This window comes from Neodiprion virginianus, chromosome 3 (assembly GCF_021901495.1).
Source record: "Neodiprion virginianus isolate iyNeoVirg1 chromosome 3, iyNeoVirg1.1, whole genome shotgun sequence".
NCBI lineage: Eukaryota > Metazoa > Arthropoda > Insecta > Hymenoptera > Diprionidae > Neodiprion > Neodiprion virginianus.
Genome location: NC_060879.1, coordinates 7,317,074 through 7,331,023, shown reverse-complemented (window position 1 = coordinate 7,331,023; position 13,950 = coordinate 7,317,074). Strand labels below are relative to the sequence as shown.

Genomic DNA, 13,950 nt, shown 5'->3' with positions numbered 1-13,950 from the left:
AATTGCGACATTCTACAGATGGCAATTCGATACCTACACCGATGTTGGTACCCTGGGCATTTGTAGTTTTATAACGAGGTTACTCTGACGCTTTGCGCTGCTTCTGTTGGAGTCGGGTACTTTAACAGGAAATGGGAAAAACTAATTGTTTCCAGACAAGTATCCTGTAACGTCTTACTCGATGTCGCAGTAATCGCTAACCATTACACACTGTAATCATGAAATAAACTCGTACGGAAACTTACGTTTTTACAACTATCGGTTAGCAGCCAAAAGCTTGCGACAAGAGTAGAATGATGATAAAATTGGGGCTGCGTGATCATTCGATTGATCGTAAACCTGAAGCGATCATTTTTCCGGTTGATCGATTCACCGATCATTTGATTTAATCGATTTTGTCAATAAATCGATTATTCCGTTGGTTGGAGAAGCGATCAATCTAAGTTTCAAATTAATAAATTGATCCCAAAGCCCTAAATTTTACATACATTCAAAGCTCAATTTCTTTCCTTTTAATATAATCGTTGTTATTATTCATGCTGCAGGTGTTACTGAATTTGATAAAAGATGCTGATTATCGCTTTCATAATTCATCGTGTTCTGCAATCTAGTGGCTAAATTTAAACATCGGTTTTGAACTTCTGAGATCCCACTTATGACACCAATGCTACGCGTGGGTTAAAACTCTTTCGCGTTAAACCTCCGCTGCCAGACTGGGTCAAATGGAACCATGATCTGACTTTAGAGCTAAATATCTGTAACTGAAAGGGTACGAATGGGTCTTCTTCTGTCATCTACCAGTAGTTTGGACTATCCCTAGTTGGTAGACACACGAATGACTAGAACCGTCAGTGTCAGGGTGACGGCTGTTCGCGAAGCAGCGTCACCAACTTCGATTGTCTCTTTTTTTAACCATGTCGACATTTTATTTTTGAAATAATAACAATAGATTCTTATTATAGAATGTTTAAAGTATATTTCATATTTTTTCGTTTAAATCAGACTGATAGTTTGCATGTTGCAACGGCCTTTTGAAATCCATCCACTATGACAACGGCGGGATTTCCTGAAAGTGAGAGAACAAAGAGTTGGAAACGGTTCACATTGGTTAAAATCGAGTTCGTTTGAGTATTTTTTCCAAGTTCTTTCACAGTGTACTGAATATATTTCGTTGTCAAAGACGTTGCATGGATTCGTCATATTTCTTCTTTACTGGGTCGGTTTCATCCTCAGGCAAAAGGCACCTCCGTCAGTCAACGACGACGAGTTTAGGTATGAAAGAGATTTGAGACGTTTCGGTCTCTTCCTTGGGACTTGGATTTGGATGGTGATAGTCAGCGATGTTTCTGATCTTATCCACGTACGGTTATATGAACGGGTTAATATCAGCACCCCGGAAGCTGCGCAAGCTCTCTTTCTCAAGAGCACAGCTGCAAACGACGCTTTCTTAGAAGCATCTAATCTCCGAATTCTTTGAACCAGTACTTGAGAAGGTTCTTTCTTCTTCGAGTATACAAACTCCGGGATAACTTTCGACCGAAGAACACAATAGATATTGTCATCGATTCAAGTGCCCAGCGAGCTATCAAACTTTTGAACGTTAAATTTTACGACGCAGTAAAGGCAAAACGGTTTCGCTATGTACGATCGTCGGATAGGTATAACATGTATACCTGGGTTTTAACAGTTATAACCCGAACTTCTCCTGCGCCTCGAAGAAAAACCAACTGTATTTAATTATTGGAATAATTTAACCACACTCATCACTTTTCAAAAGGTTTCGTTTCGTTCAATTATTCGGTTGCTTATCAACTGGCGAAATAATCTCCCGCATTGTCACGGTGTTTTGTGAAACCGATCACACGGTCGAAATATCAATTGTTGAATTCAAGGCAGTATTCAAAAAATGTAAAACATTCTTCTGTTCGAATATTTTTTGATATAGTTGAAAAAAGTCACAAGTACAGAACTTGAAGATTCAAAAATTGTAGTGACATCACACGTCAAATTTTTATAAAGACTCCAAAAAATTTAAAGAGATTACACAAGCAGGATAAAATTGAAAAAAAAATCTACCAAAAGGAAGAGCCAAGAAAGAGGTTAATTGCCGCGCATTTTTAGAAGACCTGGATAATCTGCCGGGAGGAATGTGATAAATAAAAAAGTTCAACGGTCTATAGCTGTTGGTTTTCTGAGTAAATCAGCTTCCGTTGACTGAAAGAAAAAAAAGGCCTTCGTATTTCTCTTGAAATCTTTTCCGATATACCCATCCTCTCATTTCTTATAAATCCCTCTTTCCTTTTCTCTCAGCACGAATGGTAGATGGTGAATAATTCCACGCATTTCGCAAGAATTGCCTTTCTCATATCGTAGGCACGACTCGCCGTCAAGCAACAGGATATTCTCGTTATGTGACAGCGTGGACTGATATCTGAAACCAATGCCTACCTTGTAATGATCTTTGCTGGATCATCGTTATTGATAATGCCATACCCAGTCAAGCATTATTGGAATAATAAAATAATATGAAAGAGGTATCGGAGAATGCGTAATACGATGATGACGGTGTGAAATGACGTGTCAGTTGCACAAACTACTTAATTCAAACATAACCTCAACAAGAACGCAATTGTTTCCTGAAATGGCGACTTGACCGATTTATACTTTATCAAACGGCAATGTCTGCAAGGTTTGAATCGCGTATTTCCTTTTACAAAAAAAGAACACGCCAGGAAAGTTAGATTCTTTGACGCAAGTTGAAAAATGTATATGTATAGAAACGTAACTGGTAAGTGTCTGAGGAATTGTAGAATCCAACAATACTGTTAATAGAGTTGTTGCATAAAAATATGGTCCGCTGCGTATTTATTGGAGTATGTAATTGTGAGTAGTGGTAATGCAATATCGAAGTACATATGTTGTATCGAATCTTTTGCAACCTTGTATTTCACGGATGAATGGTTGCACATCGAAACGTCGGAAACTTCCATCAGTAGAACGATTGTCTTGAATGCGCTTCGTTTCAATTGCTGGCTGCGTACATCGATATTTTGGATTTGTGGTGAATTAAATGTCGTCTTAGGTGCATAGTACTTCTAAAATATAGAGAATAAAGTGATCGAAGTTGGAATCAGGAAACGAAATACAGATGTAAATTTCTGTTACCGTTAAAAAGTTTTGTTTCAACTCGTTACTGTATTAACAATAGAATAAACTGTCGAAAAAATAGTTACAAGAAAACTTTTGGCACAGTACGAAATACAGAACATGGGATATGAAGTTTATGGTTCGCTTCGTCTAGAATCCGGTTGGCCTTACAATTGTCTAACTATACGAGTCTAACTGTCATCATATTTGGGTGTATTTCCAAACGCTTAAAGGACATCCAAACTTAATATCAACGAAAAGATAGCTCATAATGGAAACGGTTTATAGTTAGCTTCGTTTAAAATCCGGTTGGCCTTAGAATTGTCTAACTATACGAGTCTAACTGTCATCCTATTTGGGTGTATTTCCAAACGCTTAAAGGACATCCAGACTTAATATCAACGAAAAGATAGCTCGTAACAGAAATATACAGTTTATAGTTGGCGTCGTTTAGAATGCGATTGGCCTAACAATTTTGTAACTATATCCGTCTAACTATAACCTTATTTCTGTGTGTTTCGGAACGCTTAAAGAGAATCCATAATTAATATCAGCGAAAAGACAGCTCGGCGTCATTTAGTAAAATAGTCAGGATGAGTTCCATGAACTAGAATAATTTCGGAATTTACAACGGCCGCGGATGTATAAAGTAAGTGTGATTACCCAACGGCAGCAGCTCGGTTGAAAAGGACGAAAGTCGGAGGGGCGTGTGCAGGGCCTCCTTCTTACCGAATTACTTTTATCAGGGCATTCGGATGCTAAGTTATATAACGAAGTCTGCATGAATAACGAGGAACGAAATAGAGCGTCACTTTTTGAAGGGAGTTTAGCGAGCGGCCGCGGCCAGAGTTAAGAGGAGAAATAAAAGATGGGATCTCGGGGCGGAGGGGGAGGAGAAAAAAGAGAAACGAGGAGAGGGTGAGAAACAATTAAATAACACGGGAACAAGCGAGAGAAACTAGATCCCGACGATTACGGCCTTGTCTTATCCGAATTTCGTTAAATCTAGCTCCTCGGGCGTTTAACAGGAGAAAAGCTCTGGCGGCCGAAAAGCCGTAAATCATCGGATTTAATTAGACCCAGTCGCAAGCTCTAATTCGATTGGTTACAACCCCCCTCCTCTCGGACCCCTATTTCTTGTCACCGGCTCTGCACGCCATGTGTATCATCTATATATCTATATCATTCACGTATACCTATGCATTGTCATTAGTATGTCTGGAAGTCGGTTGGCGGGTGGTTCGGCACTTCAACATGTCGTCGGTCGGCGGAAAGTTCGGTCTCTGTATGTGCCTACGCAGCAGGCGTCGTCGCACAATATGCTGCAATTACGATTTAACGAGAAACCTAGTCGCGTATTTCTCTGTGCCCCGCCATGGATGCACAGACACAATGGTATAACTCATAGAGAAAATCTGAACTCGGAAAAGATCGCGTTCATTCGCAACGCGACGAGGTCTGAATAACGTATTTTTACGTTTGTGGTGAAACTTTGGCCACAAACGCAAACAACTGAAAACGTTGTATATCTGAGTTTTAAAAATTTTTCACGAAGCAATTCAAGAAAGCATGAAGTAAGATGTTTTGTGAAGTTCGAGTTAGGAATTATCTGACCGACTTACCAACTTGTTCACATCATTTCACTTCTTACACGCCTTTATCTCTGACATCAGAAGTATTGGTTGAGAACGATCGAGGTTCGTTTGCCTCAAACATTCAAATTATACTATACTTCCAAAAACAAAATGTGATTAAAAACAACAGCTGAGGATGCGACGAGTGAATTGGCCAATAACTGATACACCGACAATGGGGTGTAACTTTGCATAATCAGAGGTACTGAAATAACGGTTGATGAAAACGAAGAAAAAAAATCGCAATGACTTGATGGATTTCTTAAGTTGCCTTTAGAAAAAGCTTCTAAGCTACCGGAAGTAAGTAGTGGATACTCCGGTCTGTAGCTAGCAGTTTGTTGTGCAAATAGAGCGAGTTACCGATTCAACGTGGATATTCTCAAGGGAAGTTGGTTGGAACGAATAGATACCTCGACTCCAAGTCCTGGCCCATGCATCAGAAACCGTTCCACATATATACATGTCAGATATACAGAGTTGAATAAAGATTATAACACAATTTATTTAATTGTAAACCGTAGAGGCACGGAACAACACAACTTTATTCAAATCGTTTGAAAATTATTCTAAAGAAGTAACCAAGTTAAACAAGAACAAAACAAATTCAACCAAAACACGTTCCAACAACGTCATACAACCGGTGATCAAAATATAACAAAGACACAATATCGTGATGCGACACGGCCATACTGACTAGCACGCGTCTCGAGTGCCAGTTTTTCATTCTTCTAATTTATTTCTGAAACAAAAAAAACATCGAAGAAACCTTCATTAAATCTCGTTCGGCTTTCCTGATCATACAAGCCTGGCATCCTTGCCCAGTCAAATCCCTTGTTATCTCTACATCATGTGTGCAACCATGTGCTTTGCTTTATTTGTTTCATGACTTCTCTCAAATTCCTTATCCAAGGCACCAATAGCTCTGCAGGCATGCGTCACGCATCCGTACATGTTCTAACTATTGCCTTCATCCACAATAGCTCTGCAGGCATGCGTCACGCATCCGTACATGTTCTAACTATTGTCTTCATCCACAATAGCTCTGCAGGCATGCGTCACGCATCCGTACATGTTCTAACTATTGTCTTCATCCACAATAGCTCTGCAGGCATGCGTCACGCATCCGTACATGTTCTAACTATTGTCTTCATCCACAATAGCTCTGCAGGCATGCCTTACGCATCCGTACATGTTCTAACTATTGTTTTCATTCACAATAGCTCTGCAGGCATGCCTTACGCATCCGTACATGTTCTAACTATTGTGACTTGCCGAATCATTCTCAAGTTACATCAAGGCTTTGGGTTCAAGGATTCTGGGTGATCAAGTCCAGCGAGCCTTGAAAGCCAAAGTCGCACTCTCGAAATGAAACAGCGATAGCCAACAGAGTCTCATGCTCTCTTCGGATTTCTTCAAGTAAATCCGGCTAAACCAATTAACAGAGTCCCCTGCTCTCTTCGGATTTCTACTTCCAAATCCGGCTCTACCAGAATCATGTTTCTGCAAATTATCGCTACATTTGTTTTCAACAACCGATTGTATTAACCCACAAGGGTTCATGGTTCATCTCAGCAAAACATGTTTGCACTCATGACTTTGTGCACTACAACATTTTTTTTTTTGTTTAAAACAAACAAGTCACTTCGGAACTTTGTTCTTACCTTCTTCACTTTCTGCGACACAGCTGTCCTGACTCGCGCCATATCCAGGAGCTGCGATCAGTTTATCGTGAGACACCTTAACGCTATTACGACCTCTAAATCCAGAAGAGCCTATTTTTTTAACTAAATACCTATCATTCGGAAGCTCCATGACAACTTCCAAAGGACCGCGATATTTTGCATCTAACTTTGTCTTAATTCTATCGTTGTTTCTAACCATAACAAAATCCCCAATTTTAAATGGTTTAACTGGTTTATTCTTTTTATCAAACCGTTCTTTATCTTTTATGGCTTTTGCTGTAATGCTACTTGTAGCCTCTGACCTGAGCTGTGTTAAATTTACATTGTCAGTCTTTTCACACCTATGCTTTACACGTCCTATATCTATTGAATTTATTTTTGTGCCAAACAAAATTTCAGCGGGACTTTTTCCTAACGTTTTCTGAACAGTTGAATTTATTGCAAGCTGTACTTTACCTAACTCGGACTGCCATTGTTTCCCCTGAGCTTTGCATACTGATAACATATTCCTGATGGTTGACATAACTCTTTCAACTTGACCATTAGCTCTAGGCGTTCCTGAAGCTATGAAGTGAACCACAATATTCTTTTCATCGCAGTATTTCTTAAACCGTGCATTTGTAAATCCTGAACCTTGGTCACAAATGATTCGTCTCGGAGCTCCAAAAATAAACGAATGTTTTTCCAACTGATTGATTGCTGTTTCTGTATCCAAACAACTTATCAAATTTAGCGTAACAAATTTCGTAAATCCATCTATAATTACAAAAACATACTCTTTCTTGTCAGAAGGACCTGATAATTTTCCGGATATATCTATGTGGACCGTATACCACGGAATATCTTGTTTTTCTATAGGATGCAGCTGAGCTTGTGTCGGTCTTGACACTGATTTACAAGTTTGGCACAGAATACAATTTTCAACGAATCTCTTAACACGCTTTGACATTTGAGGAAACCAATACAGCTCGTACAACTTATCTAAAGTTTTTTCCCAGCCCAAATGGCAGATATTCTCATGTACGTGATGTATCAGTGACCACACCATCAGTCTCGGCACTACAGGTAACGTTATCTGTTTCGATTTTCTGTTTATCGTTCGCATCAAAATTTTGTCTCTAATTGAATATGTTTTTGCTCTCTCTGAACCTTCTATTACCTCACGGTACAAAGTTTTTATTTCGTCATCTTTCTGCTGAGCTACCATCAACCAGTCATCAGCTAATTCAATTATTTTATTCAAATCTTTCTTAACTATTTTGAGTACACATTTTTTTGTAACTGGATTTCTTGACAAAAAGTCCGCATGCTTCATTCGTTCACCCGCGCGATATTCTATTTCGAATTCAAATGACTGCAAATATGCCCACCAGCGATAAACTCGTGGAGTAAGATCTTTTTTAAGGCTTGCGGCTTTAAGCGAATTACAGTCAGTCACAACTAAAAATTTACGTCCTACTAAATATTGTCTAAAATGTTTTATTGCGTTAACAACTGCAAGAGTCTCAAGTTCGTAAGAATGGTAACGAGTTTCAGCGTCTATGGTACGTTTGCTATAATAAGCGACGGGATGTTTTTCTTTTTCAACACATTGTAACAATACGGCACCATACCCGAGAGCACTAGCATCGGTATGTAGTTCGATTGGAAGATTAGGGTCGAAAATTCTCAGTAACGGTTCTGATGTTAAATAACTGACAAGCTTGGCCCTGGCGTCAGTGTGTTCGTCTGTCCATGTAATCGTTTTGGAACTACCTGCAGTAAGTTTGTATAAAGGAGCAGCCACTTGTGAAAATCTCGGTATAAATCTACGAAAATAGGATGCTAACCCTAACAATTGCCTTACCTGGGTCCGTGTCTTAGGAATAGGTGATTGCACCAGGGCTTCGATTTTTCGAAGGTTGGGCCTCAACTCTCCATGTGACACAGTGTACCCCAGATAATCAATTTTTGTTTTCAAAAATTTACATTTTTTTAAATTGAATGAAAATCCTTTCTCCGCAAGTTTTGCCATCACGACTGCCAACCTATCCAAAGCTTCCTGTGCAGTTCTACCGGGTATAAGAATATCATCCAAATAAACAATCGCAAAAGAATATCTCAATTCACCCAAAGCGTTATTGATTGCTCTCTGATATACGGCAGGTGCATTCATTAGCCCGAATGGCATTGTTAAATATTCAAACTGTCCGTCCGGTGTAATAAAAGCAAGCTTTTCTATTGAATTTTCTTTTACTGGTATCTGATGAAAGCCTGCCGTCATATCTAATGACGAGAAATAGTACGCACCGCACAGTCGATCTAATTGATCTTGAATCAACGGTAGCGGATAACGATCTGCTACTGTATTGGCGTTTAACTCCCGAAAATCCACACACAATCTATCTGATCCATCCTTTTTCTTAACTAAGATAATTGGACTAGAAAACGGACTCCTGCTTTCTCGAACGATTCCTGCCTCAAGCATTTTATTTACCATATGTCTAACACTCTCACGCTCTAAAATTCCTAGCTTATAAGGTCTTCGCTGTACAATTTTATTTTCATCTTTCAGTCTAATCTCAAAGCTGCCAGATGTTACACGAATCCTAGGAGTATCAACACTCATATGTTCCGCGTGCAGTCTTAACAATTTCAAAAGTGATTCTCTCATCTCTTCCACATCGCAATCTACAGTATCAAAATTAGTAGTTGCAACACACGCACCAACAAACTTGTGTAATTTTGCAAATTTAACTATGGTTCCATCTAATGTGACTGAGATACCATTTGCTAACAATTCTTTACCCAGAATTATTTTTGTGGACAAACTTTCGTCCGGTACTACAAATAAATCAATTTCAACATTGATGCTATTCAACTGTGCACACACTGAGATCATCTCACGGCAATCTACATACCCATTTCCTAAGCCCCTCAAACGCGTACAAACGACTTGTCTTTTACCAGGCAACCTCTCCGCCAAACTCTCTGTTACAAGAGAACAGTCCGAACCAGAGTCAAAGATGAACGTCAACACCTTACCGTCAGCAAGCTTCAGAGTATTCTCAGTGGAGGTAGAATGACAAAGCCTCACTACCTTCTCGTTCTTCTTAGGGCAACTCGGGGCAATGTGTCCCTCTTCCTTACAGTTGTAGCAGGTTATCGGCTTCTTTGACCCCAAACCTCTACCGTCCAGTTCCTTGATGACCCGTGAGTAACTGCCACGCTGTGTCTGCAGAGCTGATCGACATTCGGCCTTCCGATGTCCTTTTCTTCCACAATTGTAGCACTCGATGTCAAAACGGTGCGACTTACCATCTCGCGGCGCCAAAGTCTTAGTATGTGGACCAGGGGCTCTGGAGGATGCACGCGGTTGATGGAAGTCGGTCGTTCGTCCATCAAGGTACGCCATCGCTTCTTGTAGGCTTTTAGGAGATTCTCGCACAAAGATGTTGCGAACAAATCTATTTTGCGCCGAATAGGATAATCCCGTAAGTTGAGCTGCAGTCTCGTCCACCGTTTTTCTCTCGTTGAGCCACGCTTTTAATTTTCTCCCTTTCTTCATAAAATTTTCGAGTGTAAACTCTGCGTCTTCCATCCAAATCGTGTGCAGCTCCGACGCAACGTTTTTATTTTTCGCATACGCACTTAAAAACTCAGAACGTATTTCTACCCAGCTTTTTCCTGAGGGATCCATACCAGTGAACCACTGTGCCGCTTCGTCTTTAAATGCTTTCGCCAAATGCTGGACAATTTCATAATCATCAGGATTATAACGGCGAATCCACTCGTCAACCATTTTCACCCAACCAGTCGCGTCAGTCGTTTTCGGATCAAATTTGATGAGATCCATCGGAACACGTTCTCGTCTGGAAAGCAGTGCAAGCAGTCGCAGATTTTCCTCCTCCAATCTTGCCTGACGTTTTCTGTGCCTACGGCTTCCGTGCTTCCTTCTTCGCAAATCATCGGAATGTTCAGATTCCGATGTCGTCGGGGATCGGTGATTTCTTTTTCGTTTTCGAGAAGTTTCTACTCTGCCTGTGTCACTCTTTGCACTTCTCCACACACTTTCTTCTACATCTTCTGCCACACTGAAATCTTCCTCGTTTCGTTCCATCTTTTTTCTCGAAAATTTACTGAGTTTTTTTTTACTTCTTCACGCTTAAACGTTCTTTATCCCACTTCTGATGTCAGATATACAGAGTTGAATAAAGATTATAACACAATTTATTTAATTGTAAACCGTAGAGGCACGGAACAACACAACTTTATTCAAATCGTTTGAAAATTATTCTAAAGAAGTAACCAAGTTAAACAAGAACAAAACAAATTCAACCAAAACACGTTCCAACAACGTCATACAACCGGTGATCAAAATATAACAAAGACACAATATCGTGATGCGACATACATAAGTATACTTATTTATTTATATATACTGTTACTGTTTCGTTTACTTCCAATTTCCCACTTGTCAGTGTCCATTCGCTTTGCTGTTTATTGACGCCAAACACTCTTTCCCGAAACAGAAGAAGAAATTGGGTTTCAGATATTCGTTTACGATGTCGAGTGTCGCAGGAATGAACAGAAAAGATAATTCTCCTTCTAATTTTCGGTTGAGGAAAAATTTTGACGATGGATTATCCTGTTGTGAAAAAGTGTATAACGTCGTGTAATCATTCGATTTAATAATCCTGACCCCTGACCCGGATGAGTCCGTGTTACATCGGACTATCGGAGAAACTATTGCAAACAGATCGGGCCGAGTAAGCTCAAATTTGCAACACAATGATCGATGAACGTTGAAGCTTACACGCTGCTGACGCCACTAACACTTGGATTATTCGACCGCGTTTGACCCCATTATGCATCAATGTTTTCCAGGACATTCGGTGCTTTGTGTTGAAAATTACTCGCGGTACGGAACATCAGGTTCCGCCGGATGATTGCCCTTATCCACCAGAGATCCGACCGTCAAAACCAATTTTAGAAATTCAGGAATTTAATTTCGATTCCGACAAAGGAACCTGCTCATATATATGAATGCTTTGTATGTATTTGCATGTATTGGGACGTGTGTGAAAATCCCGATACAACCAAAAAAAAACAATCGAATCACCAAATTTCTTGGAGTGGAAGCTTTAGAGTTTACACAGTTGTAACCGTTCTTGAATTACGTTTGCCGGACTATTAATTAAGCGAACGATTAGATTTTTTCAACAGCTGTACAGATGACTGTGACCCAAACAGCCATATTGAATCCAAGCTTGCGAAACTGTTTACACAAAAAGAAAGAACAAATATTTCCGACGATTTGTTCAAGGTTTTTAAATCACCTTATTCAAGAATCGTCTACCTCTCGAGTTCTTAATCGTCAGATCTTTGATGGAATTTGAGAAATAACGCCTTACTCGTTTCGTAAAATAGCGAAGAGAGATCTGGACATAGATTCCTACATTACCGACACAGGCCCATGTCTAGAACGTTCGAGAGTGGGGGAAGTCCCCACTCCGCTTGTGTGTCTCAGGCGTGTCGGTAACGTAGGAAAATTCTCTGGAACTTTCCTTGTTTATCTGCTTCGATTAAAAAAAAATTAAAAAAAAAAAAATAAAAAAAAATTCGAGTATGGTTCGACGAAAAAATCCTTTCCTCGCGTATCCATGGCGGTGATGAATCACCTGGTAGCTTGTACGATAGTTTCCTCGATGCATTGTTTCGTCTCATCTGACAATATTTAATTAGCAAAGCGCGGAATGTACCTGTACGTGACTGGTTTTGCTGAAATTGCTGCCACCGTGTTCGTAAGGTTCGTTACAATGTCATTGTACACTAGTGCGGCTAATTACCCGTGTGCAGTGGTAATTATGCCTCGCGAAGCTTCTCCAGGTTACAGAAGTAACTAAATTTCTCGTTTTCAACGACAACGGAACTCCAAGGTGGGTATTTTGAATGTTATTACGTAAGACGAGATGATTTTTTGGTTGTGTCCCAGCCCTTGACTATTTCAGCTTCTTACCGTGGCTGAATAAAATATAGCGAAAAACTGTTCATCTGTAGCTGATATATTTGAAGAGGAAAGTTAAAAAGGAAAGAAGAAAAAAATTTAAGAAAAAAAAATTCCGGAGAAAATGGCACGTAAAACCTTTTTTAATTCGCCTTTTCATTTCTTCCGAGGTTTGCAGATGTTTTGAGTGGAGATACTCGGCTTGTGATATTTCATGCATATTTATGCACATCTCGTTAGTGAATGGAGCCGCATCATCTCTCAGCTTATATCTTCATCTCCTTTGGCGAATCGATTGAATTTAGCCAGACAAATGGTTTAACACAGATTTCAAAGCAGTGTTTTTTTCGATCACTGGGGGTGCAGACTTTGCTCTGGGAAATTAGTTTGACGGCATAAGTATAGGCCTTTGCCAGATACAGACATCTAGCTTTACGCGCCCACGGCGGTTCATCACTGGTATTTAAGTAGGAATAGATTATACGATTCTCTTTGAGCAACTCCATCGTCCGATCCGAATAAAAATCACCCTTCTTAAGGGAGGTTTTATACTTTGTTGGGCCGAAAAATGTTAGATTTTTTTTATCAATTCGTTATGCAAAAAATATTAAATGTAGAATGTTGATATTTGGTATGTTTGCCAAGCGGTCTTTGTTGAAGATGGTAAAATTTTTTAAAGTTTGATACAACGTGGTATTGAAGCGAAATAAAGAAGAAATATTGAAGAATAAATAAAAATAGTGAGCGATCGAAAGGGAAGTTTAGTTTTTTTTCAAACATTTTTACAGTTCTATGTTTATATTTATTATATTATCCTATTTTTATTAAAGAATATTTTTGGATAATCCTAGTTTGACTAACGAAGACGTTTCACGTAAGGGAAACGGGTTGGGTCAAGTTGTCACGTGTGACAATAATTTCTCGACAACTCGCCCCATTTTTTTTTCTTTTCCGTGGTTTTGTCAGAGTACGGGTCAAGTTTTTCGCAATTTTCGAAGTCTAAGTCGAATTTTTTACGGTTTCCGGGGTTTCGGGAGTCTAACAATAAGTTGACTGTTTCGTGGTTTCCGGGAAAGAAACAATGTAGAAAAAAATTATTAGTTAAAAATATATATCGAAACCCCAAGTTTCTCGCATCGGAACAAAAACCAAAAAACAAAGGGGCGAAAAAATATAGTTCATAATTTTTAACCAGTTTTTGTCATTTGCAATATTTGGGACAACAATATCATACTCCGCAATTTTTTATGTTTTTTTTTTTTATCTTGAAATCTTGAAAAATCCTGTTCAGTCTTGCTTGGGGACAACTAAAAATTTTCTCAAGTTGCGGAAAGGATGCGTCTACAGTGCGCGTATCTGAATGAAATGAAATTTTCATTTAAAAAAATTGACATATGTGGCTCGTTCCACTTCCAGCACCATGTTCTGTCAAACTTAAAAAAATATTATAACGTTTATTTTTTAATATTTTTGGAATAAAAAATTGATGAAACATCGAACA

General features: G+C 39.2%; 1 protein-coding gene across 1 annotated transcript; it reads right to left on the bottom strand.

Annotated features, from left to right (window-relative positions):
• Positions 1-998: 998 nt before the first annotated feature.
• Positions 999-10,562, bottom strand: LOC124301112 (uncharacterized). The gene is made up of 4 exons (XM_046755822.1): positions 7,787-10,562; positions 6,920-7,168; positions 6,443-6,826; positions 999-1,066 (listed from the first exon to the last, which is right to left on the bottom strand). The coding sequence occupies exons 1-4, from the start codon at positions 10,560-10,562 to the stop codon at positions 999-1,001; spliced, it is 3,477 nt and encodes a 1,158-aa protein (XP_046611778.1).
• Positions 10,563-13,950: the final 3,388 nt, after the last annotated feature.

Bases quoted from the DNA above. Each gene is read 5' to 3' on its own strand.
- LOC124301112 (XM_046755822.1), bottom strand. From the start codon at position 10,562: ATGGAACGAAACGAGGAAGATTTCAGTGTGGCAGAAGATGTAGAAGAA. The intron at 6,827-6,919 runs GTAAAGTACAGC...TAAATTCAATAG, and splicing joins ACAATGGCAGTCCGAGTTAG to ATATAGGACGTGTAAAGCAT. The intron at 1,067-6,442 runs GTAAGAACAAAG...TCTCACTTTCAG, and splicing joins TGTCGCAGAAAGTGAAGAAG to GAAATCCCGCCGTTGTCATA.